Below are 26,300 nucleotides of genomic sequence, written 5' to 3'. Positions count from 1 at the left end.
CACTCTCAGCATGTGCGCGCGCTCCCGCGTCCGGTCAAATATAATACTGTTTATGTTGCTAAAGTAATCTCGATTTAAACTCGTCTGAGAATTACTTTTCAAGAAATGTGGCCTCACATTCATGTGCGTTGTAAGTTCGAAGTTGACTTGTTCCACGAGACACAATAGCTAAAAAAACAAACAAATAAGAAACACACCACAGATGTCTGTCCATGTGTTGGTCCAGATCCCGCCTTGCACTACACATTCATTGGGTGAGTGAGATATGCATGTCGAGACAGAGCACCATGAGCTAGCAAGCGACATATCGTCGTAGCAAGTTTCAAAGGTTTTAGTAGTCGACTCGAGATAAAACATAAATCTGCTACTGACAACTTTACAACTAGTTTTCAATGCTTCATTTTGCAGCCAACAGTCTCGGAATCTTCTGGTATGTTGTGTTTCCTATTAGTCTTTCTTGTATCGCCATAGTTTTAGTGGCACCGCAGCAAGTAAAATGGTAGATTACTGTAAAGTCAATATTAGTATTGGTACTACAAAATCTAACCCACTGAATTCATATGCCAGCTCAGCGGAAACTTTTACTTGAGGCCGGGTGCATTGTTCTTGAGTATATAGCCACCAGCCAGCATAGCTGCAGATTAACTAGTGAGTCCTTTACCGTTTCTAATTTTCAAGATAAAGTATCTGCAACCAGAAAATGGAGAGTGATTCACCAACGGACCTCCAAAGATCACCCGATGAGAGAGGATGTGCCAGCCACTTGTCAGTGCTTCCTGAGAAGCTACAACAGAGACTGATGCCGTTCCAAAAGGAGGGAGTAGCATTTGCGTTATCAAGGGATGGAAGGTAATTAACTAATTGCTTCACAAAGGAAATTGCAACTCAATTCAAACTCTGAATCCCATCAAAGCTTTTAAACTTTCTCCATTTGACTTAAGCCAAAAAGGAGATTTGTCGTTCTTCAGCTTGGGCAGCAGAAATTGTCCAGACTTGTTAATTTCCTCAGCCTAGTCAATGTAAGCCTTTGGGGATGGGGAGGTCAGGGGAGTCAGCCTGACAGTGCTGGGATAAAGCATCTGATCGATGCAAGGGGCAGTGGGAGTGCTGTTCTATGTGAATGGGCCAGCCAGTCAATTGGTTGCAGGCATCAATGTGACAGGAAACACTGTCTGTTCCCCCACCTGGCTCTCCCAGGAGATGTAATGGTGGTGATGCAAGCTGTTGGCAATCAGCAAAGCAGGTACAGTTTATGTAGTAGCGTCATCACTGTACTATACCTCAAACAGAGGTCCTTACATGTTCATGGATATCTTTTAAATGGAAAAATTATATACATGATCTGCTTAATTGTGTAAGGATTATATTAAGATCACTGAAAGACAACACAGTGTGAGCCGTTAAGATGTGTGGAGTGCACAGTTCCTGAGGTGGAGTTTAATTGGCCTAACATGTTCGTTTTGGAGTATGGCAAGTGGAAATTGTATATTGTGTATAATAGAAATGCTTGAGAAACCAAACTTGACTCTAGTAGTTCAGAAATGATAAGGATCATTGCTAATGGGATGCCTGCTAACTGCAGTAATGACTTCAGCTAGCATCAATAATAGATGTGTGAATTAAGGTGACAATTTATTTGTAATATCACAGATATTTTATTTACACGCCAGATTCACATTTGCATGATAATTGTAGTCTCAGTCTTGTTCCATTCAGCTATAATTGCATTAAAACCATTTAAATCTGAATAAAATACCTTCCACATTTGGCTCAACCAAAGTGTTTTCATTAGCGGCTTGTTGATATGAGGCTAGCCATGCGGATGCCATAACAAATCGATAAACAGCTGAGCGTTGTTGTGTGCCACCGATCTACTAATGTCCCAGTGACGATCAATACCAGGGTTGGTGCTGACGCTTTCATCTGGCCAAGATGGGTCACGCTCCACGCGCTCTCCAGATATGGAGAACCGCAGGGAAGGTTGTTGCACTGCACGTCACATGTCCCTGCTTCACCCGTCACGTGGAGTTAATGTTGAGGTTTTGCCAATGGTTTAACAACTCTGATTGAAGCACACCTTATTTAGTTTGACTGCCAGCATGTCTCACATAGTTTCATTACAATGGTGGCAACGGCTTATTCAGAACTCCTACCTTGTCAGGTCAAGCTGTCCCAGTCTTTTTGGGTAATCATTTTTGTCAGACAATTATCAGGTAATGTTCCCTCACACACCACACAAAGTCTCTGCAGTCGTTAAAATTGTATTGATAAAATAAATTCTGACACTGTTGATGGAATTATCATAAACGTTTGGCAAGGACACAAAATGGTGTTTGTACAGTTACTTCAGTCCCAGATAGTGGTGACAAGTCAGCAAAGCTGACTGCTGATGCAAACCAAGCAGAAAGAAATCAACATCAGTTGCAGAGGAACATGAAAATGCCAATTCATCATCACGCAGCATTGAAATTGAAAACTGAAACAACAAGAATGTCTAACAACTTTCTTTGTATGCGGGCACAGGCTAATTGCCTTGTTCAATGATCCCACAGATTTGACCAGAAGCAAAGTGGTTGTTGTGTACTGTAGGCCTACTCCCACCAACACAATCAGCTGATTGTATTGTTGAGACTTGGAATTTATAGCAGGCAGCTTTCATCAAATAGCCCCACTAGAATGGCTGTAGTGAAGGTAAAGGTGAAGAATGAGACCTTATTCATCGTCGACAAGGCTGAAGCCGATTATTGTTTCTAGTAGGGTCATAGCTCCCACCGCCCCTATTCTTTGACACGTTGGGCCGGTGGGCTTTGTCAAGATACCACAACAGAAAAAACATATATACTTCTTTTTTTCATGGCGTTGTCAAGCAACAGAGGCTGAGCATTCTCGGTGATGGCAGCCGTCTGGCAGGAGTCAGGGTATTTAAAGAAGAATGATTAATGCGCTGAGAAATGGCAGGCACCTGCCCCAGTCTCTCCCATTGTGTGCGTATGCATTACGCTGACTGAGCCCCGTGTGCAGGCAATTAGAAAAGAACACCAGTGGCAAGGTGCACATTAATCATGCTCTTCAAGTGAAGGGGGAAACTGGGGCAGGTGTGGGTGGGTGTGCGAGTGGGTGTAGGAGAGTACAACTGCAGCTTCTTTCCATGTCATGGGCTATCATTATCACACTGGCCGGTGTTACCTGGTTGCTGGAATCATTTATGAATAGGAAGGTGTGGAATGGATAAAGGAGTTTTGAAAGGGGTGGGAAAGCCAGACAAGGCTTATAACGTTGTGAGGTGAAGATAATAAAACTGTCAACTCTGATCAGTAGATCGCCGCGCTAGGGACTGGCTAGGGAGAGCGAGACGCCTGTTTGATGTTTTGAATAGCCGGAGCTCAATAGTTATTTATTCGTTTGGAAAATCGTCCGTTCTCAGTGATATTTTGGTTTGTTTGTTTGTAGAAGTGATGAACTGTCAACTGAATCAGCAAAGGGATTCCGTTATTTGGGCTGAATCCAATTGTTGACCGAAATATAGCTGTTTTTCACTTAGACTCTCCTGAATATGAAAGTGTGACATTAGAACGCTTCACTGGGTCGAGCTTTAAATTGACTCAATGCAAACCAAACTCAGTTGAGTCCAGACGGCCTCATTAGTCAGAAGAGCTCATTGTTTGCAGATGCTTTAGTGCTACTGTTTCATGATTTCTATTTCATGATTATTCTGTGGTTATGGTAGCACGGCTTGAGATCAGATCTTTCTTGCAAGTGTGTGTGCTTACCAAACACTGTCATCATTTCTGAACCCTTCCTGTTTTCTTTTATACTTTTCAGGTGCATGATCGCAGACGAGGTAAGCACACAACCAGCCAAGGGGGAAAAAAACAACAACTCTAGGATGTATTCTGAATTTAATTTGTCAAACTCAAGCAGGGTTCCCAGTCGTGTAATCATTTTTGACACCAGGTCATTCCAGAACGTATTGCTTTCAGCTCTCGTGAAGCAGACTCCGTGTCATATGCAATCTGCCTGTGAGCCTGGCGTGTTTGGGTTTTAGTTTGTTTTGAGACCGGTGGGCTCTTCATTTGATCACCCAGATGGGTCTTGGGAAGACGGTCCAGGCCATCTCGGTGGCCTACTCCTACCGGCAGGAGTGGCCGCTCCTCATCGTGGTGCCCTCCTCCCTCAAGTACCCCTGGATCGAGGAGATGGAGCGCTGGATCCCGGAGCTCAACCCCGGAGACATCAACCTGGTGGAGAGCAAGAGCGATACCACGTGGGTCCCCTGCTACTGCTCACCAGCTCACAAGGTTATACGTTTGGCTGGACGGAGAAGCTGTTGGGAGACCTGACCGTCTGTCTTTGTCCACTGCAGGGGCATCGGCACCAGTAAGGTGACCGTGCTGGGTTACGGCCTGCTTACCACCGATGCTCGCTCCCTCGTGGAGGCGTTGACCAGGCAGAAGTTTGCCGTCGTGGTGGTGGATGAGTCCCACTACCTCAAGTCCAAGAACGCTGCTCGCAGCAAAATCCTGGTGCCGCTCATCCAGAGCACCAAGCGCGCCATCCTGCTGACGGGCACCCCCGCCCTGGGGCGGCCGGAGGAGGTATAAAACAAGTGCACTCCCTGTAACAGTACCTCAAACAAACGCACAAACCTAACATTGGCATCCACAAACTCAAAAAATTGGCCATGAAACTGATCGAAATGAACAAGTTAGAACCACTGAGCTCTGACAGCCTACATATTCGTCTTTTCTTATTTGAGGTTTTCCAGGTTTCTATTTTGACCGAACAAATATATTCTGCTGTTCGGTGCCAATTTTGAGCAGCATATCAGCAGCTTTGTTTTTCTAGGAGATTGTTATCCTATTCTTCCCAGAGGGTTGCATCGTTCTAAATGGGAATTTTCCTTAAACTGACCTCCATCCGCCTTGAGTATTTCACAGACACAGATCTCTGTTTAACCTGTTTTCACCTCGGATCAGGAGCCTGGCGCTTTCACACTGTCTGGGATTTGTTGCTAGAAATGAGATGACTTTATTATAAAGCCACCCTAAACCCACCCGCAATATGCCTCTTCTCTCTGTCTCTGTCTCTCTCTCTCTCTCTTTCTTTCTGTCTCTCTGTCTCTCTCTCTCTCTGTGTCTCTCTGTCTCTCCATTTATGTTCATGTTTAGTTTCCAACAGTACCTGATTCGTAAACCGCAGGCCTGTCTTCTTTCTGCCCACTCGTCGCCAGGCCTTTCATCTCAAATGGAGAACTAGATTCTCGGCGTGTGGAGCAGAGCCACGATTTGATTAGCACCTTCACACAGTCTAGTTATTTCCGACGCCTGGTGAAAAAAAGAATGTATTTGAATAATTGCCCATTATTATCCCGGCGAGGTTGCTTTCCAGTTAGTGCTTTCAACTGCGGCACTAAACACAGATGGCCCACTCTGGATTGGCACTGTCGTTTTTTTAATATAATTTTATTTCCAGACAGAAGTTGCACAGCTAATGGTGTGGCGTTTGAATCGCTTGTGATGAGCTAATGGATCTTCCGCTCTCCGTCACAGGCCAAAAGGGCTTTGATACGATAACATAGAGTACACTGTCAGGTCCTGGCCACTTCTACCATCCTCACACGCACACTGTACACACACACACACACACGCACACTGTACACTGTACACTGTACACACACACACACACAGATAGGTTTACACTGTATCCTTTGTGCTGAAGGGCCAGAGCTGGATGTTCTTCCCTTCTAAGTTGGTTGTGATCAGATGTATGTCTACAGCTCTTCACACAGATCGACTCTCTGTACCCCAAGAGGTTTGGAACATGGAGTGACTACACCAAGAAATACTGTAACGCTCATTACAGGTAAAGAGCCCAGACGCACACACTTACAACACACGCAAGCCTCCGCCAAATGAGACTTTCATATTGACGTGTTGGGAATCATTAAAGGGCTGATTTCATTAAAGAAGCATTGTGTCTATGCTGAGGGTGGGGGGGGGGGTTAGAGGTGGGGGGACATCAGTGCAGAAGAGGCAGCGACAAAGGGGGCCCCGCGCCCGTTATCTGTCCCTCCCAGGTTCTTTGGCAACCGGAGACAATGGGACTGTCGGGGGGCGTCACACCTGGAGGAGCTGCATCAGCGTCTGAGCGAGATAATGATCCGCAGACTCAAGACCCAGGTCCTCACCCAGCTCCCCCCCAAGATCCGCCAGCGCATCCCCTTTGACCTGCCCAAAGAAGCTGCCAAGGTATCCACCTCCCCATCTCTTTCTCCCCATCTGTCTGTCTGTCTCTTTCTCTCTCCCACTCTTTCACCCTCTTTCTCATTCTCTCTCTTGTGTATCTCCATAGTTCTCTCTCCAGCTCTCTTTTTCGGTTTCTTTTTCATAATCCCCCCCTTCTCTCTCTCTCTCTCTCTCTCTCTGTCTCTCTCTCTCTCTCTCTCCTCTCTCCTCTCTCTGTCTCTCTCCTTCTCTCTCCTTCTCTCTGTCTCTCTTCTTCTCTCTCTGTCTCTGAGGAGGAGGAGGAGGAGGCTGCAGCCCAGAGACAGTGGGTGGGGCTAAATATAGCGCCCTATTATTACAGCCTTGCCTCTCTGTTGCCCAGCGATAGAACCCCAATTCACGCTAATTATCATTTTATCTCTCACGGCCATATGGTTTTTATTTCCTTCTTGCCCTTTTCGTTTCATCCCCCTGCCCTTTGTCGGGGAACCGTCCAGCTGTCTGGCAACTGTCACCGTAAATATTCATTCAGGAGCATGTGGATGCGTGTGCCATTTAACAGAATGAGCAGATTCTCAGTGAAATCTTTTTACACCTGCGTATGTTGTCTTTATTTATATATTCATTGGCTTTTGTTTTGAGCTTTTATCCGGCACACACGTTGTGTGTGTGTGTGTGTACGTCGTGTGTGTGTGTGTGTGTGTGTGAGGTAGCCTCCCTGTCCCCCCGTGCTGTGTGTGAATCTGCAGTAATGAGGCTGCTGAGGCGGCAGGGCACATCCTCTCTCACTCGTATCCTCGTTCTTTCTCATCTACCTTCTCTCTCTTTCTTTATCTCTCTTTCCTCCCTCCCTCCCTCCCTCTCCCTCTCTTTCTCTCTCTGTGTCTCTGTCAGCTGAAGGAATGCATGCCCAGCACATTCCCCTGCTCTGTGCCAGCCTCCCAGCAGTACAAAGAGCTCTCACCTACTGGTGAACACCATAAATCACCCGCTGTCACAGACACACACACACACCCCCACATGCACAGCCCCTCATCTGCCTACATGCCCCTTAGGCTGATTAATTAGGGACTTTGCGTCATGTATTTTATTCAGTGTGAATGATGGAATTCACAGCATCCCTGCACCATACAGCATCATTCAACTCTGTAGCTTTTTCCAGTGTTCTTTAAAGCACAGACTCGACGTCTGAAACAATAGTTTTCCTTCTAAATCACATCTGGTCGTTTTGTTGATCTGTCCTGGCCTATATGTCCTCCAGCTGGCTTAGAAGTCTTCTACGCCTGAAGTGCCCCCATGTTCTGCTATTGTTTCCCCTCCACTTTCTATCTTCCTTAAATACTCCTCTCGTTTCACCTTGAGAGGCGAACTATCCGTCTTTGATTTATCGTAGCGGCCCGCCGCGTCCTCCATCTTCAACCCCGGGTTGTCACGGCGCCTGCTATAATTGGGCCAGCGTGTGACCCACCTAGGCAGCGCCGAGGCCTCCTGGTAGGAGCGGAGCGCCGTCTCGGGGAATTGTCTCTCCCCCCTCCACCTCCTCTCTCCCAGCTGAGAGAGAAAAGTAGGGCAGCGTTCGTGGGCACCATTAATTGTTCCGCCCTTTTATAGCTGAAACGAGGAGGAGGAGGAGGAAGAGGAGGAGAGGTAAAGAATCATCCGGTGCGTTGTGTGACTTCCAGGAGGCGTGCGCCAGCTTGGAGGAGTGGGAGAGGCTGATGAAGAGGCTGGGCTCGGGGCCAGCAGCCCCCGACACTGACGGCAGCCCCTTCACCCAGGTCATGGGCGTCATCACGCGCATGTACAAGCAGACCGCCGTCGCCAAGGTAATGCAGGGCACACGGGAACGCCCCCCTAGTAGGTTTTAAATCCACCCCATACACACACACACACACACACACACACTGGACCCCTGACGGAAGCTGAGGCTGCTGGGAATCAGAGAACCACATACTTTTATTACTACTTCAGATAGTGTGGGTGTGGGTGTGTGGACGTGATGGTTGGTGTTTGAGCTCAACCCTGTTCAGCCAGGGATACAAGGTTGTCCCATATGTGAGATCACGACTAATGGATCATATGGTCCAAAATATACACAAGGTGTTTGAAGTCTATTTCTTGACGGTCCAGAGAGGAAGGGATGGCTTCTGGGCTCCGGGGTAACATTGAATTGAAGTTAATTGAACTGAATTGAATTGAACACGATGTTCTCCCTGTATCATTTTTCTTTCTCATTTTTGGCCTTCATGTTATTCACAAGACCGATCTTTGCCATGGTAACAGACCCCAACAGGCGCAATGCAGTCAAAGCACTCTCAAGGTAGGGATGCAATAACTGTGGCCTTTCAGTTTCCTCCTGAAGTCTTCTACGAGTCTCTTACAAGCCCCCCCCCGCACACACACACTCATACGCACCAACCTAAGTACAGACCTTTTCCAAGCTTGTCTCCATGGTGTCATCGCCATGGCAACGTGGGAAGTCAGCGCTGACTTTTATGTGACTTTAGAGGAAGTTGAATGAAGGGAAAGGGGGGGGGGGGGTGACACAAGCCTGATGCTGACTACTGTGCCAAGCCCTGAGAGTTCATCCTGCACAGTAGCTTCACAATAATCCCCCTGCTGACACAGTCCATTTAGGAGGTTGGTCAATATCACCAGCCAGGTGCAGACACAGCCAACACGCCCCTCAGATGCAGGGAGGGGGGGGGGGGGGGCATGGTGGAAGTTACACAATACTGTAAGGTCTGAAGTTTTGACCACCTTTCTAAAATAGTCCACACCCAGCCTCAGAGCCTGCATGATAAGAAGGTGGAGCCCAGGGGGAACTTTAGGCAGAAGAGCGCTGGCTGAACGCAATCATGGAAGCAACACCCTCCTCCACCCCTCCAGCGTCAATGCCTGGGTTTCTTGCGGTTGGTGTTGTTTGCTGATTGGATTTTCGCTCAGCTTACCTTTTGGCCTCCCATGATTAAAGGTCCGGCCGTGTGTGTGTGTGTTTGTGTTTGTGATCCTGTCTTGTTTCTTCTCCCCTCTGTCTATTTCTGCCTCCTCAAGAGACCTGTGGATGAATTCACACATCTGTGTCAGTCGAAGGCGTAAACACCCCCTCCTGACTGGCTGGCGACCGCTTCGCGAACATGCCCAAGGTTGGGGGGGGGGGGTATTTTTACCCCGGCAAAAATCTGTTCCCAATTACCCAGGGGAGGGCGCTTCTGATGCCGGACTTTAAAGAGAGCTAACGCCGCTTCAGAGCGGAGGAACTTTTGTGCCACTAATTAAACTCCACAGAGGCAGCAACTCGCAGTAGGCCAGGAGAATGAGAACCCCCCCCCCTTCCACACCACAGTCTGGCTTCACTTCATTACGGACCCTCTGAGCAGGGGAGTCATTATGGGGTGTGGCGGCTCTGTCCTCGGCGTGGGACAGGTGCAAAGTGCAGGTCGTCGGGGGCGGGAGCTGTCAGCCTCCCGCAGCCACGCCAGGCAGGCAGAGTCATTTTGGGTCAACTTATTATTTTTAAATATTTTTTGGTCAGAAAAGAAAATGTTACGGGGACAGCTTCTCGTGTTCAGTTCAATTAACATGTCACTGAATACTAGAACATCAATATTAACATCCACTTATACCTGGGGAGGAACTGTCATTACTGTGTCATAGCCTCCCTTCCTAGTATCATTAGAACATGGACTTACTGCTACCGATTGCTTGTAATAATCTAATAACAAACCTTTCTGGTACAGTTCTGTAGGTTGTCATTGGGATGGTAACAAGGTAGTTTTTTTGAACCAGTTTTCTCTGACTCATGGCATTGTGCGGGTGTAGGCTGGGGCAGTGAAGGACTACATCAAGATGCTGCTGGAGAGCGACAAGCTCAAGTTCCTGGTGTTCGCCCACCACCTCACCATGCTGCAGGCCTGCACCGAGGCTGTCATCGAAGCCAAGGTACACACACACACACCACCTCCCATCAGCACTCGCTGACGACGGCGGCTGGGCTCATTACCTGGAAGGTTAGGCGGGCCGTTGTCTTGCCCGCGGCGTGTACTCTTTGGGTGCGGGGGAGGGGGAGGGGAACTCCTGTCACTTGAGATGTCAAGGAGATGTTCAAGCAACACTTTCTCAGCAATTACTTGTGGCCGAGTGACCATGGTAAAAGGGTGGCCAGCTGCATGAGTTGAGGCACTAGTTAGCATCTGTAGCAGATCCACCTGTCAGATGTGCCCTGTCCCCGGTCACAGATGGACGACGCGCTGCATGCCCAGCACACAGTCATCACGACCATAGCCAACCTCTACCTTGAGAGTTACAGCTCAACCAGTTTTTTGGGGGGGAACCAAACTTTTCTTCTTCTTTTTCTTTCCTCACAGTTTAGTCTTTGAAGCCAGTTTCACAACTCATGAGCAAACGATTTTCTCAGCTCACAGGCAGGAATGTGTGAGGCAAGGGGAGGGGGTTTGGAGTGGGGGGGGGGGAGAGAGGTGTCTGCTGGATGTGAAGTATGCGATCCCACCTTCTAATGTGAACGCTGTCCCGCTCTCTGACTCATAATCACCAATTAACAGGAAGAGGGCTAAAAACAGGAGCGTCCACCGTGATGAACGCCAGGCTGCTGGAAAGGGGCTGGGGGGGGGGGGGGGGGGGTGAGGATAGGTAGGGGGAGGGGGGGCGAGAGCAGAGAGGGGTGACTAAACGAGAGCTCATTAAAACACCATGAAATTAGTCACGTCAGTAGCACAGAACGCCTTCCTTTCACGGGCACGCGCACGCCTTTCCGATCGAAATCAATTTTAGGGTTTGCAGCAGTAGCCGTTTCTGGAAATGGGTGGAAGGGAATGTATTCCTATCATCCTTTCCTGGACAGTACTTCTCTGTGGCTTTTCAAGTAGTCTACACCAACACACACACTCAATCCTCTTGTCTTCCCAGGCCGGTTACATCCGCATCGACGGCAGCGTCCCGTCGTCTGAGCGCATCCAGCTGGTTCATCGCTTCCAGAACGACCCCAGTACTCGCGTGGCAGTCCTCAGCATCCAGGCAGCCGGTCAGGTACGCACACACACACACACACCCCTTTTGTTTATTTACCAGCCAATATTACTGAAGTGTAAGGGGGACATCATGTGTGTTGTGTGTGTGTTGTGTGGCCAGGGTCTGACGTTCACAGCGGCCTCTCACGTGGTGTTCGCTGAGCTGTACTGGAACCCGGGCCACGTGAAGCAGGCCGAGGACCGCGCTCACCGCATCGGCCAGACCGCCTCCGTGCACGTGCACTACCTCATCGCCAAGGGAACGTTCGACACGGTCATGTGGGGCATGCTGAACCGGAAGGTAAGCGCCAGCAGCGACGAGGCACATCTCCAAAAAGACCAAACTCTCTCCGCTACCCTCCCCCGCCCCCTTCTGTCTGTCTGACCAGCAAAGCCTTTCAGAGCTCCTTTGCCGTCCTCGTTTTGACGTTGTGGTCGTAGCTCCACGTCGCGAAGGACGCTTTCTGAGGCTGGCTTGTTCCACAGGAAACGGTCACGGGCAGCACCCTGAACGGCAGGAAGGAGTACCTGAATGCCGAGGTCGGGGATAAAGACAAGTGGGACTTCCTCAACTTCTCCAGTGCCTGGACACCCAGCACGGTGCCCGTGGGAGGGGACCCAGACGCGGACACAGACGGCGTCTTCTTCTCCCACGTGAGTCACCATCGACGATGTCTGCGAGTGCCGTTGCCGCGGGGGATTGTTTTGCGAGCGCCTGTTCCTGCGGTCAATTGTTTTTGGAACAGATGCGTGTTCATGTTGTGTGTCCACCTGTAGTTTGAGAGGGACAAGCAGCACGACATCCGCTCCTTCTTCTCTCCAAACGCGACCAAGGAGAAGAAGAGGAAGAGGACCTCGCTGGAGGGAGAGGGAGCCAGGCCTGCGCTGGAAGAGGAGGGGACCCCGTGTCCAGCACCCAGCCAGCCAGACCAGGACTTCTCCCCCCAGGTGAAGAGGCTGCGGACGCCCGGCCCCAGCCCCAGGTCTCGACTGGAGGCCAAGAGGAGGTCCTGTGCTGGGGGATCCAGCCCCCAGTGCCCCCTGTTTGGCCCCCACAGGCTCTCTGAGAGAGCCCCGCCCAGGCCCGAGGTGGCAGGGCAGGGGCTAAAGTGGAGCTGTGGGGCTTGTACTTACTGCAACAGCACTCTGCTGCCCTACTGTGAGATGTGCGAGTCCCCACGCCCCACCTCTGGTGAGTACAGTGCACACACACACACTCGCGCACGCGCGCACACACACACACAATCAGGATAATGGCGTGCTTCATCGACAGGGTCGTTACTGAGCTTATCAACCTTTCTTGAGAAGAAAAACCGCTCACACCCGCAATGAATAGATGAATCAGTTCTGCCAATTAATACCAATTTTGTTCATCAACATAACTTGGTGTTGCCAGTGCGTTTCCACCCGTTTGGGAGGCGTTTGGAGTCAGAAATAGATTACATTGGGGAATGTCTCTGCAAGATGACAAGCCTGGCATCATTCTCACCTGACAGATAGTGCAGAGACCCTCTCTGCGTGCCAAGAGTCTCAAAGTTTCGGGGGAAACTTTATACATCCGCTCAAACCAGAAGTTTGGCGAGGAGCGCCCTGTCACTCTGTGATGCTACCTAATAAGAGAGAGTGGGGAGGCAAAGGGGAGACAGGGAACAAAGGAGACTTCTATTCCTTTTCCTCAAACACGACAGGTTTCAGTCGGCCTCGTGTGACGGGGGAGGAAGTGGTGTGGGGGAGGGGTGGGGGGTGCCACACTGTTGTTCCATCCGTCAAGACGCGGCACTGCGAATTCGCGCACACACGACACCCTGCCCCCACCACCCCCCCCTCCCCCGTTTTGCCTCTCAGAATAACCCTTCTGCTGCTGCCTGGGCTTTGACTCCGCCTGCCACTTTAGTACAGGCTGCTGTCATGCTCCTCCACCCCCCACCTGGCTGCCGTCTCAGCCCCGAGCACAGGCTCAGGTGTGGGGGACGAGGCAGCGCGCCGCTGGCCTCTCGCCAGCGCTCTGGACATGGCCTTGGATGTTGGAAGTCAAATGTTTCTTTTTATTTCATTTATTTGTACAACTGGTTCAGTTGTCTGTTAGCAATATGAGCACACGTTGTACACAGTTTCCTGTATGTGTGTGAGTTTGTTCAGTTTATCTTGAAACCCGCTGTCAGAATAAACAGCTACTTTATCCTTACCATAGTTAAGTAGTCCCCTCTTTGGGATCCTTTAGCAGAAAAGCCCATCAGTATGGGAGGAAGCGGCTGTTTTCTCTGCTGCGTCTCTGAATGGATGAGATGATCGTACACAGCTCAGAGCCACCTCCTGCACAGCCCACTGACTACATATTCTCTGGTTCCTGCTGGGTCGGAATGATTAATAACATCTCATATGAACCAAAGAATAAAAACTGTCTACTATTCTCTCTGGTATATCGGTAGGGCAAAAGGTACCGTAAGTACCATCCTAAATTGATGCAAAAAAAATATATAAAATAGGTGTGTGAATATTTCCGGCAATCAGATGTGGACTAAAAGTAGGAGATCCCTGCCAATGGCATCCTTATTGAGCATGTTGTCCATTACAGCAAGGCTTTTTAGACTGGCGAGTAAAGGAAAGGGCATGATGTCGCTTCAGTGTGAAGTGTGAGAAAAAGCACTTTGTTTGGCCTCATGGTTTAGTAGTAATTACTAGTTACATACATATTATATTGCTTTTTTAATCTTAGTATAACTACCTCATTAGCAAGATAAGAGCATTTAAACACCCTCTAACACTGTCATCATTAGACAATAAATCACCCCTACTCATAAAAAGGTACTAAAGGTACTTACTACTTGTGTAAAACGAGATCAGCACTAAATCTACACGTCCTTTTCTCATGTTCTTGCGAATAATGTGAAACTTAGGGGACATGCAATTGAACTCATTTCCAAGCGATATTTTTGAAAGGCGAGACATTCTAGAATTATCAAGATTATGTCTCACTCAGTACGAAATCGAGTCCCTTGTCCCCGCAGCTTGTTAGTGAAGCAGCCACTGGGGATCACAGGTGTGTGGGGGGGGGGGGCTGGGACAATTCATGTGACATTTGAGAAAATCTATAAGAGGCTGGCCTTTCAGAAGCACACCTCCAAGTAGAAAGAGCAGTAATTAGCAGCATGTCTCAGTCTCTCACAAGTTCAGACTTCCTCACAAACTCAACAGAAAAGGCTCTTCAGGAAGTCACATTGCTAGAAAAGATTGCTCCTTCTGTCAGTTGGGTTAGTGCTACACATGGTGGAATGTTTTGAAGACTTCATTAGCATATCAGCCAGATTCTCTCAGCCAGATTCTCTTTCCACCTTATGTTTCTGGGTTGTAAATGTTCATACATGTTGTATCTAGAGGGTGGTGAAGCTCCTGAAAGCTCGTCCTGAGGGGGAGGGGGGGGGGTCTCACTTGGGGGGTCTCAACTCGTCTCACGCCAAGGTTTTTGGAAAAGTTGGCAGCCCTGACATTATTAGAATCAGCTTTATATTCGGCAAGTAAGTTTACACCATCAAGGAATCTTGCTGTGTTTTGTCTCCATGTTCAGAGCCCACTGCCTCTGCCGTAACACAGCCCCTCAGCCCAGCAGAGCCCCTCAGCCCAGCAGAGCCCCTCAGCCCAGCAGCGCCCCTCAGCCCAGCAGAGCCCCTCAGCCCAGCAGCCAGAGACAGAGACCTCCCCGACCCGTGTGTCGGCCCAGCCGCCAGCCAACCACAGCCCAACCCTGGCCCACACCCCGGCCCACACCCCGGCCCACACCCCGGCCCACACCCCGGCCCAGCTTCTCACACAGCACCTGAGCCACACACAGACGCACCGCAACCAGAGGAGGACGAGAGGCCTGGAGGCAAACAATCAGCGCTCTGTGATCACACGGAAGGTAATCCACCTGGAATCCACCCCACAGACCGCCCAAACCCCCACCACCCTCCCACACTTCATATGTAGGGAAATGATTTGGGATAACTTGTCCCCCCCACTGGTATAATACAGTAATACCATCATTCCAAATAAATGTGGGCATATCAGTATTCCATCTGCTGCCTCAGAAGGAAATGGGTTAGGGGTGCATCTTATTATTATTATAATCTGGCAGAGGATATTGCCTATCTCACTGCTTCACAGTAGACCTCTGGATTGAACACAGCTAGGGATGGTATTTATTCTTTTGGCCTTCTATCGCTTTTTCTCTCACTCACGTGTTTTGATGCTTTTCATTATTTCACTACCATCTGTGTAGATACAAATTTCATTCTTTGCACAGCATATAAGCCTACGTATAGTCCCTGAGAGAATTTGCACCCGTCATTAAAAAATCGGTATTCATCGTGTGAATAGCCTATCCAGAAACGTATTGAAGTGTCCAGGTTATGGTGAATTATTGAACAGCCTGTGAGGACTTCTATTCAGTCCTGTTTTCACGACTAAGCGTCAAAGTTGCTTCACAAAAAAAAGAAACCCTTTTCGCCAGCCTGTCAGCACATTAATTCACACCCTTCGCAAACGGCGCCAGATCGGCACAGGGTCCTTTCATTCCTGAAGAACCTTTGCACATGGCAACCCATAAATATGGCTTCAGTCACAAAAAGAAAAACACACACACATACACAAACACATACACCAAATTCAGTTTTCACACAAAGACATGGTCTTCAGAGAGCTCCTAACGTCCTGCCTCGGCTTGTTACCATTGTGTACTTTTCCCCACAAGCTGATTGATGGCAGCTAATGGCCTTATGTGATTTCCGATGTCACACGGTTGTGGGCTATTTTCAGACGGCCATTCTTCAGTCTCCGGGGGCGACGGGTTAATGCGAAACACAGCAGCGGGCCAATAAAAGTGACCTATGCCATCCAGAAGGGCGTCTAATGATTTCCTCTACCTGAGCGTGGCATCTCCGAGGCGCGGTGCGGACCTGTCTGCAGCGCTCGCCACCTGATTGCCCTGAGATTAGTTTCCTTCGTGGCAGAGATGAGCAATCAGTCCTCCAGGCCCTGTCTCTCTCAGCCTGGACCCCCCCGATCCACGTTTCTGAAACGATTGAATCATGTTGCAGCAGTGTTGCTTGTTACTTGGAATGCACAATTAGAGTTTTTAGGAAGAGGATCGGGGAGTGGGGGGGGGGGTGGACACACAGGCAAACAGACTCGGTCCAATTAGTGTCTCTGTTTTCTGCTGTGGAATGACAAGTAAATTCCCACGGGTCCGCGAAGGGCAGCATTCATACTCTCTAAGTGACAGCCTAATAAGACTGCTTTGTAAGATAAATTACCCCCCGTCTTATAAATGTCCCACTTAATTCACCCGCATTCCACCACAGGTAACCAGCGAATGTGCTGATAAGCAGTATTGCCGGGGATCCGCAGAGATCTTGGAGCTCCCTCTCCAGCTGAACCCACTCTGGACGGGCCTCTCTCATTTACTAAAAGGCATTAGCACGGCGTTAGAGGCCATCATCCAAAAGGCACCTCGCTGTGTCGCCACTGTCTCATCCCCAGCAGGCTGACCTTTTCCTGCGCTCGCTTTGATTGGGGGGCCTCGGTCTAGACAGTAATGACCTGCCCTCTCGCTCCTCCTTTCCCTCCCCCCCCCCCCCTCCATCCCTCTCTCTCTCTCTCTTCCTCTCTCCTCGCCCGCCCGCAGCCCAGAGAGACAGAGTGTGTGCGTCCAGTCCGAGTGAGGAGCACAGCTCAGGCGGTCTTCCTCTGTACCCCAACCTGAAGTTCTGTACCAGCAAGAACACAGACAGGGTCTACCTCTACACCAAGGTACCACCTCTCATGCGCACTGTCTGCACAAAGGCTTTGGTCATCTTTGCACACCCACCCCCCCCCCCCCCTCCCCCACCCCCCCTAGCTCACACCTTACCACCACCACCACCATCTATCCCTGTCCAACACACTCTCCGTCACACTAAGCACCACCCTCACACACACACACCACACCCGCACAATTCCAATGTGGAAATATCACTATGGTGTCACTAAAGATAGACATCAGTCGTCTTTTCACATAATACCCATCAAAGCCAAGGAGGCGAGAGCCTGAAGTTCCAGTAAATCCGACACCACTCACACAGCCTATCACACAGCCCATCACCAGGATTTATCTCTGCGGCTGAAACCCCAAAGAAATATTATAAGTCTCTCGCTCACAGAATTCATCGTCAAATGTCTTTCTCTTCCTCTCCCCCCCCCCGAGCTGCAGTGGTATTGTTGTCCTGTGATATCCCAGCTTGTGTTATTCTTGTTTAAGCGTGTTGAGGTTGGGTAATCCGTGGAGGCATTTGTGCTGGGCTCAGTTTACAGCCACCCCCGTGTATTTTCTGAAATCTGCTCAATGTGAATCAAACTCAACCGTTCCCCCCCACCCCCACCTACTCCCGTCTTCCTCCCCCCCCCCCCACAGGATGGTGCTCCCCTCAACTGCAACTTCATCCCCCTGGACATCAGCCTGGACAACTGGGAGGACCTGCCGCCGGCCTTCAGACGCAGGGAGAACAGCACCCAGGTGGGCCTCGGTCTCTGGGAGTGTGGGTGTGGTAGGAAACCAAACCACATTGCAGGGGGGCTATCCAATACAGATGGAGCGAGGGAACCTCTAGCCACGCTGTTGTAACAATGTCAAGACGAAGCTGGTGGAACTATACTACCTAAATGGACTGCGGCAGATTGCCGCTCCACAACAGATGTCCGGGTTTTACCGCTTGAAGAGGGGTGGGGGGGGGGGCTGTTTTATGGGTGTCGTTAAACGAGGAGGATCATCACCTTATCGCCGCCGTGCTGGGGCTGAGCTAGCATCTGCTGCATTAGCAGGCAGCCATACCTGCTCAGCAGGAGCTGCCAGCGACGCTAATCACAGCCAGGGAGCGCCGAGGACACAGACAAGACCCCAGACCTGAAGCACATGCAGGCACGGAGGACCCCAAGCAGCCTGCTTCAAATAGTCGAGGCTACAGCAGGTCCTGCTCCAAGAAAGAGAGGCAGACATGCTACTTGTCCGCTGGTAGTGACAAGTGCTAGCAGCGTAAACAGCTGTGTGTGTGTGTGTGTACGCGTGTTTGTTGTGTGTCCAGGTGCTGAGGTTTGTGAGGGAATGGACCACTCTGACAGCCATGAAGCAGAGGCTGGTGCGTCGGAGCGGTCAGCTGTTTCACAGTCCCATCCTGGCCCTGGACGAGCTGACCAGCACCCAGCGCAGACACAGCAGCACCAAGAGGTAGGCTCGCGGGCGGGCAGGCAGGCAGGCATACGCGTGTGGGGGGGGTGGGGGGGGGGGGGAGAGGAGAAAACCACTTGCAAGTGAGTGTTTTTACAAAGAAGTGTGTGTCTGTGTTTGGGTGTCAGCAAATAAAAGATGCTTTTTAGTGTGGGCTCTGAGCTTGCCGATAGGGAGTGTTGAGGCTCGCTGGTCAGTGGGAGGGGGGCAGCTCGACCCAATCAAATACCTATCCTGAGACAGGTTTGTCTGTCTAAACTCAATCAAACAGTGAGTCTGGGGGAAATCAGCAAGGCTGATTCGACAGCTGTTAGATTTATACTTTAATCAGGGCCAATCATGACCGTCCCATTGACTCTCAGGAATAAACACTGCTCCACATTCAGGTCATGCGTATATAGAGTTACAGACTGATAATGCATGTGTACCCAGCACGTTATGACAGTGGTAAACCAGACTGAAACAGGATGAAGCTGCTGGAGGCGTAGAGAAGAGGGTCTTGATGACCACTGAATGGCCGAGTGGGAATCAACCGGCCTCTAGAATCCCTACTGCGGCTCGCACCCCCACCCCACCAACGGCTTTCATGTCATCCTGCTCGTTTCATCCGCCCAACGGCTTTGAAGCCAAGGAACTCATACCCCCCCCCACCCCCACCCCGATGCTCCTTCCTCCTCCTCACCCAGCACTCGCTCCTCTTTGATGTGTCCTCCTCCTCTTCCTCCTCAGGTACCTGAGGCGGGAGGACGTGGCGGAGGCCTCCCTCAGCAGGGCCCAGCAGGAGGGCGGAAGCGTCCGTGTGATCGCCACCGAGCGCTTCTTCTCCAGGAGGAGATCTGCCCCCCAGGCTTCGCCCCCCGCTGCCCCCCAGGCTTCGCCCCCCGCTGCCCCCCAGGCTTCGCCCCCCGCTGCCCCCCAGGCTTCGCCCCCCGCCGGCCCAGAGAGGTACATTGGTTGGCCAGAGCTGGAGGGGTTTGCTTCTGCAGTACCTGACCAAGTCAGGTCTAACGTCAAAGAGAAAGATTTTAAGCTCACTGGATGAGAACATTGCTATGGCAACCGCAGCAGTCTCTCTCTCTCTCTCTCGGCCTGTGAGCCTTGCTGAGGACCACAGGGGTGCCGAGGAGAGCGGGGTCCATCTGTCCCCAAACACATTGGCAGGACCCCACTGGAGCACTGTGGCAACCGCCCAGACTGTGCAGCCCTCCTCTGCCAAGACACACACACACGCACACACACACACACCATATGCCCCACTGACAGCTTGGAAATGCTAATATACAGTACTAGATGTGACATTCCTGTGAACTGTTTTACTTTACCCGTGGGCAATTGTAGTTTTATAAGCAGACTATGAGGTCAAGTCCTCAGTGTTGACCTGTACTTCCTCAACCACCCTGCCTCCCTCCCCCCTCCCCCCCCCCCAGAGACAGTGAGGCTCCAGCCCCTCCCACAGGGGACCCCTCCGAGCCGGGGTACCTGCAGGCGGTGGACAGCGCGGGGGTGCCCCTCTGCCTGCTCTGCCAGAAGGCCTGCCCCCCTGTTCCAGAGGGGGCCTCGGCCGACGCCCGCTTCTGCAGCCAGGCCTGCCAGGAGGAGTTCCAGCTGCGCTCCAGCCAGGCCTACATGAGGGCCCGCGTGCTGCAGACGGAGCAGGGGGTGTGTCAGCACTGCGGCCTGCAGGCCCACCAGCTGTACCTGAGGGTGAGGGACGCTCCCCCCGCCCACAGGAAGGAGATACTGGAGGGAACCTGGCTGGAGCAGCTGTCACTCAAACAGGTGGGCCCCCCCCCCACACACACACACTTTGCCCACTATAAATAGCTAACTCTATTAAGAGCACACGTAAGGAAGGTAGAGTGGTCCTCACAGCCAACATTCCCAGGGAGGGGTTGGGGGGGGTACATAAATGTCATTATCTCCCCCTCTCTCCCACGGTGGAGCCGCCTCGTGCTCAGAGGAGATAAACGATCAGGAGCCGCATATGATGCTGTCTCTGAGGAGACAGGCAGCTATGCGGATATGGCAGCGCTTCACATCCAGGACAGTGTGTTTGTGAGGGGAAAGGCTAGTGTGTGTGTGTGTGGGTGGAAGAGGAGGAGGTGTGTCCAAGCCCAACCACACAGGTTCATCCAGGCTCAGGGTAAATGGATTGCCGGTGCCTCTCAGATCCCCGCATTGATTTTTCACACAAGCTCAGTGCTGCCGAGAGCCTGTTTGATTTGGTTTGCCATTTTCCTGCAAAGCCCCCCCAGCAGCAACGGCTCGCAAATCAATGGGCGGATTTAGGCTAACTGGGCCTTGCAGAGACCTGGCCATAGCCCCTTGGTAATAAATTCCATGGGCGGTGCGTTCGAGTGTTGGCGTGGAGCTGGGGTGGGGTGGGGGGGGTATTGACCTGAGGGGATGCAGGGAGATAGCAACTCAGCTCATGAGCACTGCCTTTCCCTGCCTTTCCCTGTCTGCTTGAGTATCTCTCTTTCTCCCTGGGTTATGATGAAAGAGAAAGAGCGAGGGACACACACACACACACACCAAGTATGGAGATTGATTTCTCTAAAATCTCTGGCTGCATCCCCAGGGGCTTTTCTTCCATCTGAACAGAAGAAGAAGAAAAAAATACAACTCTGATTGAAATGCCACCATTTTAGTCAGGCATGTGATTTCCTGCCCCCTGTGCCCCCCTGCTGGTTTCTGCTACATTAGAGCCTTGTCAGTCCCCCTCCCAGGCCTGTACCTAACCCCCAGGCCAGCCAGGGGCCCTGCAGGAGCTGGGCTGCTTACACGAGGAGGAGAGAACATTAAGCAACACCAATCAGAAGTCCTCTGTGTTTCAGTTGGTCGCATCATTAGTTTTTCTGCAGGCGGGCTTATTGGGCTTTTTGAGAACCTGCTGTATGGTTTCGAATGATGCCGTCATTGACTTGATCCATCCTTGAGATATTTCTGTGTCCCCATCTGACCGTGTGTGCGTGTGTGTGTGCGTGCGTGTGCCCAGCTGAATGAGATGATCCGTAACCCAGTGGAGGGCCACTTCTGGCAGGTGGACCACATCCGGCCGGTCTACAGTGGGGGGGGGCAGTGCTCCCTGGACAACCTCCAGACCCTCTGCACTGTCTGCCACAGATCTGTATGCTACCCCGCCTGTTCACACACACATGCACTCTCACTCTGCCCCATGGCATGTTACTTCTTGACAAGAAAGTGTATGACAGTTCCATACCTCTGGGGTCTGCTTTGTGTCTCTCAATTAGAGACCGTTTAGTCCAGAAAGAAAGCATGCAGCAATACATTAGCCGTCTGTATGAGCCAGTAGGGTCTCCCTGTAGTCGGACTAGAAGCTGTGGGCCCTTGGATGCTGTAGAGAAATGCTTTCTGGACATCTAACACCAAACTCAGCTGCACATTTGGCCCGGGCACTTAATGGATCAGTGGAAATACAAATATATTTGTGTTTGGTTTTCCAGAGGACTTCTCAGCAGGCCAAGGAGCGCAGCCAGATGAGAAGAGGACTGTCAGCCTCCAAGGTTACCTCTGACATCAGCAGGTTCTTCATCAAGAAATGACATGGTGTCACCGGGGAAGACACCGTCTCTTCTCCTGACGTGTAGGCTTGCTTAGCCGTCGCTTCCCCGTGTCTTACGATCACGTTCAGGTGAGGTGATGGAGTGAGTTAGCACAAAGGCTGTTGCTTCAGGGTCGCTGTTGAGTTTGTCGAAAGAGGTTTAGCTAAACAATGCGGCGTGCATCCGTCCTCGCCCTCGAACCGTCAGCAGCGAGCCATGGCTTGATTTATGATGGGCCTATCTAGCTCAGAGCTGAGCGGAGCTTGTTTCAAACACTGGGGCTATTTTAAGGTTGCGCAGACTTGCTGGGCAAAACGCATGAAGAGAAACAAATAATAATTTGATTCTTCGCATCTTTGCGGAACCCACAAACAAATTTTTCTTTTTAAGCTTGCACAAGTGTTGGTTTTTTTTGTGTTCGGTTACCAGGTGTATGGAGGAATGTTGACTGAAATAAAATACTGAAATGTTCACCTCATTCAGTGATTCACTGTTAGTTTCCTTTTCATGTGTGAGTCAGTCATTTCTTTACAGTGCAGACACTAGTGTTCTTGGCCTGACAATGCTAGAACCTGTGCTTGGTGAGATAGAAAAAAATGGAGAGACTCAACAGGAGAGGAAGGTAGAAAATACATTGCCTGCGGTGAGAACAAAGAGTTATTAATGTGCACCCTCTGCCAGTTCTATCCATCTTCCTGCAACCCCCTGTGTTCTTCTAAAAGGAGTTAACTCAATATAGAGGCTGGAGAGAGAGGAAGTGGTGGAAAGTTACTATGGAAACAGACCTTCACAATCAGCATTGCGGAGAGTATCGAATCCTTTTTACAGCCTCCGTTTAGAGAATGGACACACACACACTAACTCCATTTACTCAACAACATCTCACTCTAGTTTCAGAATGCTGTCGGAACCGATCCGTCAGTGTTAGTTGCCCCGACCGTTCCCATCAAACATCTAGATACACACACACACATACACCAGTGCAGTAGCTTACAGAAGCAGCACAGGCTACCTCCAACCAAATGCTTACAGTAGCACTATCTCCCATCCTTCAAGCCCACCTGAGCCTCCGAGGCACAACCCCCAGCCCCCCCGCTCAAAAGGAGAGGGGCTGGCTGAGAGAGACCCCCCCCCCACGGGTGCTCCAGGTCTCCACTTAATAAGGCTGTTGTCCCTCTGCCTGTCTGAACCCACAGGACCCTGGGAGTAATGAACATCTCACAGAGCACCTCCTGACACGGCCTCTCAGCCTCCTGTCAGCTGCCAGCTCCCTGCCCACACCTGCCATCGCCTGGCTGCCTTCACCCCCCCTACCCCCCACCCCTCCTCCCTAAACACACGCGCGCCTCGCTCCTTTATTACACACGAAGACTGGAGGACTTTAATAACACGGCAGGCAGAGCTGTATTGAGTGGAGTGGAGGCTTGGGGGGGGGGGGGGATGCGCCTGAATCCCTCCCTGAGGCCCTGTTGAGTAGAGAGCAACCTGGAGCCGTGTCACGACGCTCCTGTTTGCTTTAGGCAAACTCCTTGCCCGCAGAAACGACAACAACAGTGTTGGTGGTGATGATGTGCAGATGCATACAGAGAGGGCCGTAATCAGAGATGGAATCATATGTGTGTGTCTTTTATTGGGAAGGTACATCCATAGGGGTAGTGGCTTTATTCTCCTCTAGTTAACACGCAGCTTGTGGCAATGGCTTTTTACATTGATATTGATGCTGTTGTTTCAGGGACTATAATGGAGAAAGAAAAAATCACTGCAAGATATCAATATCAGAATTCATTTTTATCGTCTGGAGAGACAGATGACAGGATCATCATTCAGGCCCAGGGAGGTACATACAGTAAGTGGTTGACTGCAGGATCCACATTATAATTACATTTTCACGCAAGTGTTTAGTGGAATGATATCGAGGACTATCAGTCAAAAATGATCCAATTAATCTATTAAAAGAAAATTGTTGATCGGATTACTTTCACTCACCAAAAAATCAATTATTGTGCAGTGTATACTTTGTCACTGAACCACACACCATTTAATGTGTGTATCAAATTACACAATTATTTAGGCTACATCCTTTTTTATTAATGTCATATGGAGGAATGATCTGATGTACAGCGGGACGTAAATGCTCTTTCAGCTGAGCAAGAGGTGGCTCTCTCGCATCCTAAATCTATTCAGATGGCGCGCTATCGTTCCCTAAAATGCATTGCATGCAAGGGATTATTTCCGAAAACGCAATCAATTCCCACAGTGGGGAATCAAAGCAAAATAAGACAAGGCTCTTAGCATAATTCAGACATTTCGCAATCTGTGTGGATTAATGTAGGCCCTATAATGCTGGAGCAGCTCTGTCTCACCTGGTGTTCATTACAGTGCGCAGGGCTCAATGACCATTTGTGTCCCGGAGTTAGAGTGCTAAGGTATTGTTTTGGGGTGGACTACATCCAAGAGTTTACAGTTTCTGTGACAGTGATTTACCAATAACGAGTTATGAATGGCACAATTGGGGCGGCCAGAATGTAGCGTAGGTAGAGTGGAATGTGTTACTGCCAAATGCGTTGTGGTATCACTCAGCGAAGCCAGTGATTAAAAGAGGAGCTTGTGGTCAAATGTTCAACACCCTGCCTTGTGGTTTCGTTCAACACCTTTCTTGAAATATTTTATATCGAGGCTAGAACCAAAAATTAAAGGTCGTTAATTATGAAAAATAAAACGATGCACATTCCCCGTCTGTTGGTGCCATATAAAAGTCCAGGCAAGTGAGGGACAGTGACAACATCATTACTGGGGTATAGCAGGCGGTCCCCTCCATCACCCCCGTGCGACAGGCAGACACCCTAGCACCATGACTGTCACCTCCCTAGTGAACATGCAGCCAATGACTTGCATCTAATGAGGACCGTATTCGAACAACACAGCCTATGGGCTGCAATTGGTGAAGGCAGCAAACAATCAGATGTGCCCAGCTCTAGGCTACAATTTCTGTTCAAGCTGATCAAATATCCAGTGGTTTTCTATATGAAGCTTACTTTGATTGTCAATTGTTTTGATGGTAAACGACAGGGAAACTGTGTAGGCCTTGTCTTTCATGCGGGGTGGACATGCTGTATGCGGAGAAAATAGAAACCACAGTGAGAAGCTTACCAAAATCTACCGTCTTTGAAGTGTCCTTTAACCCAGACGGAAGGGTTATTATTCTGACTATAATGAAACAAAAAACCTCTCCTTAGCTTGAGGAACCATTAGCTGTGCTCTTTAGAGAATATAAATAGGATGGTCTTGGGGAACAACACTCCACCCTCTCGCAGACTAATTAAACCAGGAAAGGGTGAGACTGTAGGGTCCTCCGCCTCGTTATAAATGAGGAGGCGATGCCTTGAATTTCAAACGAACCACCCAGGCAGTAAGCACACCCCTGGCCAGCCAAGCGTGTCCACAGAGGCGTGTGATTGAGAATGTCTGGGTAGTACCGGAGCACATAAGTCAATGTTTGTTTTCGCTGGCGAATACTCGAAGGCGTGGGTAAAACGCCCTCAAGAATTCCATGGGCCTGCACCTGACAAGATATAAACGCTAGTCTTCGGTAGGTAGCCTCGGCTATCCGTTCCGTCATGGTAGCCTACACCAAAATAAAAAGCAGCAGTCTCTCCATGTCTTTCTGGACCCTGTTCAACTCAAATAGGTCACTGATGTGCCATAATTAGTTCAAAAGCCGAGGTTTGTGAATAATTGATGGTCAGGACATTTCCCCCACGTTTTGAATGACAGCTAGTAGAGAAATAAAGTAAAGTAGCTAGGCTAATGTGTATGGTGGAATTGAGGAATTAGTATTGGAATTTAAAATCTAGACCAGAATACCGGAGGGATCAGTACATGATAGATCCATCTTGGATCGCGTCTGATCTTGTGGATTTATCTCATGTTAACGCCTGCATCCTTCCGGGAGCTGGTGTCAGCAGGAATCCAGGACACCCCAATAACCGTAATTGGAGTTATGGCCACCAGAAGAGTAGTCAAACTTGGAGGGGGCTAACTGCGATCTGGAAGTTCAAACAGAAAGGGTGCAGGCAGGGTTTGGCTCCTTCATAGTGGGTCACGGACTTGGATTAATTTTACATGTACGTACAGTTAAAGCCAACCCTAATTAACAAGCCCTTAAATATTCAGTGAACTGCAGAGCACATGTGATCAGGAGACCTTGGTTCTTGTTCTTAGACGTACAACGGTTGAAGCTTAATTT

At 50.1% G+C, this 26,300-nt stretch overlaps 1 protein-coding gene across 3 annotated transcripts; it reads left to right on the top strand.

The window, feature by feature from the left end:
- The first annotated feature begins 24 nt into the window (after window positions 1–24).
- Window positions 25–26,300, top strand: zranb3 (zinc finger, RAN-binding domain containing 3). 3 transcript variants are annotated; one of them, XM_047030711.1, is made up of 22 exons: window positions 26–254; window positions 409–430; window positions 679–849; window positions 3,823–3,841; window positions 4,086–4,264; window positions 4,364–4,595; window positions 5,777–5,862; window positions 6,077–6,248; window positions 7,907–8,050; window positions 10,047–10,166; window positions 11,151–11,270; window positions 11,373–11,552; window positions 11,738–11,905; window positions 12,029–12,443; window positions 14,817–15,149; window positions 16,914–17,038; window positions 17,679–17,780; window positions 18,346–18,488; window positions 19,218–19,433; window positions 19,916–20,267; window positions 21,487–21,618; window positions 21,956–22,364. In XM_047030711.1, exons 3-22 carry the CDS (start codon window positions 701–703, stop codon window positions 22,052–22,054), a joined length of 3,486 nt encoding a protein of 1,161 aa, XP_046886667.1. In that variant the 5' UTR covers window positions 26–254; window positions 409–430; window positions 679–700; the 3' UTR covers window positions 22,055–22,364. The 3 variants fall into 3 exon arrangements, 2 of the variants coding, with proteins under 2 accessions (XP_046886668.1, XP_046886667.1); XR_006956841.1 differs by lacking the exon at window positions 26–254 and adding an exon at window positions 23,787–26,300 and having other exon boundaries at window positions 272–430; window positions 21,956–22,143; XM_047030712.1 differs by lacking the exon at window positions 409–430 and having other exon boundaries at window positions 25–254.

The sequence above is a fragment of the Hypomesus transpacificus genome, chromosome 12, assembly GCF_021917145.1.
Source record: "Hypomesus transpacificus isolate Combined female chromosome 12, fHypTra1, whole genome shotgun sequence".
NCBI classification, from domain to species: domain Eukaryota; kingdom Metazoa; phylum Chordata; class Actinopteri; order Osmeriformes; family Osmeridae; genus Hypomesus; species Hypomesus transpacificus.
Note: the sequence above shows the minus strand (reverse complement) of the source record. Positions and strands in the feature narration are given on the sequence as shown.

Bases quoted from the DNA above. Each gene is read 5' to 3' on its own strand.
- zranb3 (XM_047030712.1), top strand. From the start codon at position 701: ATGGAGAGTGATTCACCAACGGACCTCCAAAGATCACCCGATGAGAGA. The intron at 17,039-17,678 runs GTACCACCTCTC...CCCCCCCCACAG, and splicing joins GGGTCTACCTCTACACCAAG to GATGGTGCTCCCCTCAACTG. The intron at 20,268-21,486 runs GTGGGCCCCCCC...GCGTGTGCCCAG, and splicing joins AGCAGCTGTCACTCAAACAG to CTGAATGAGATGATCCGTAA.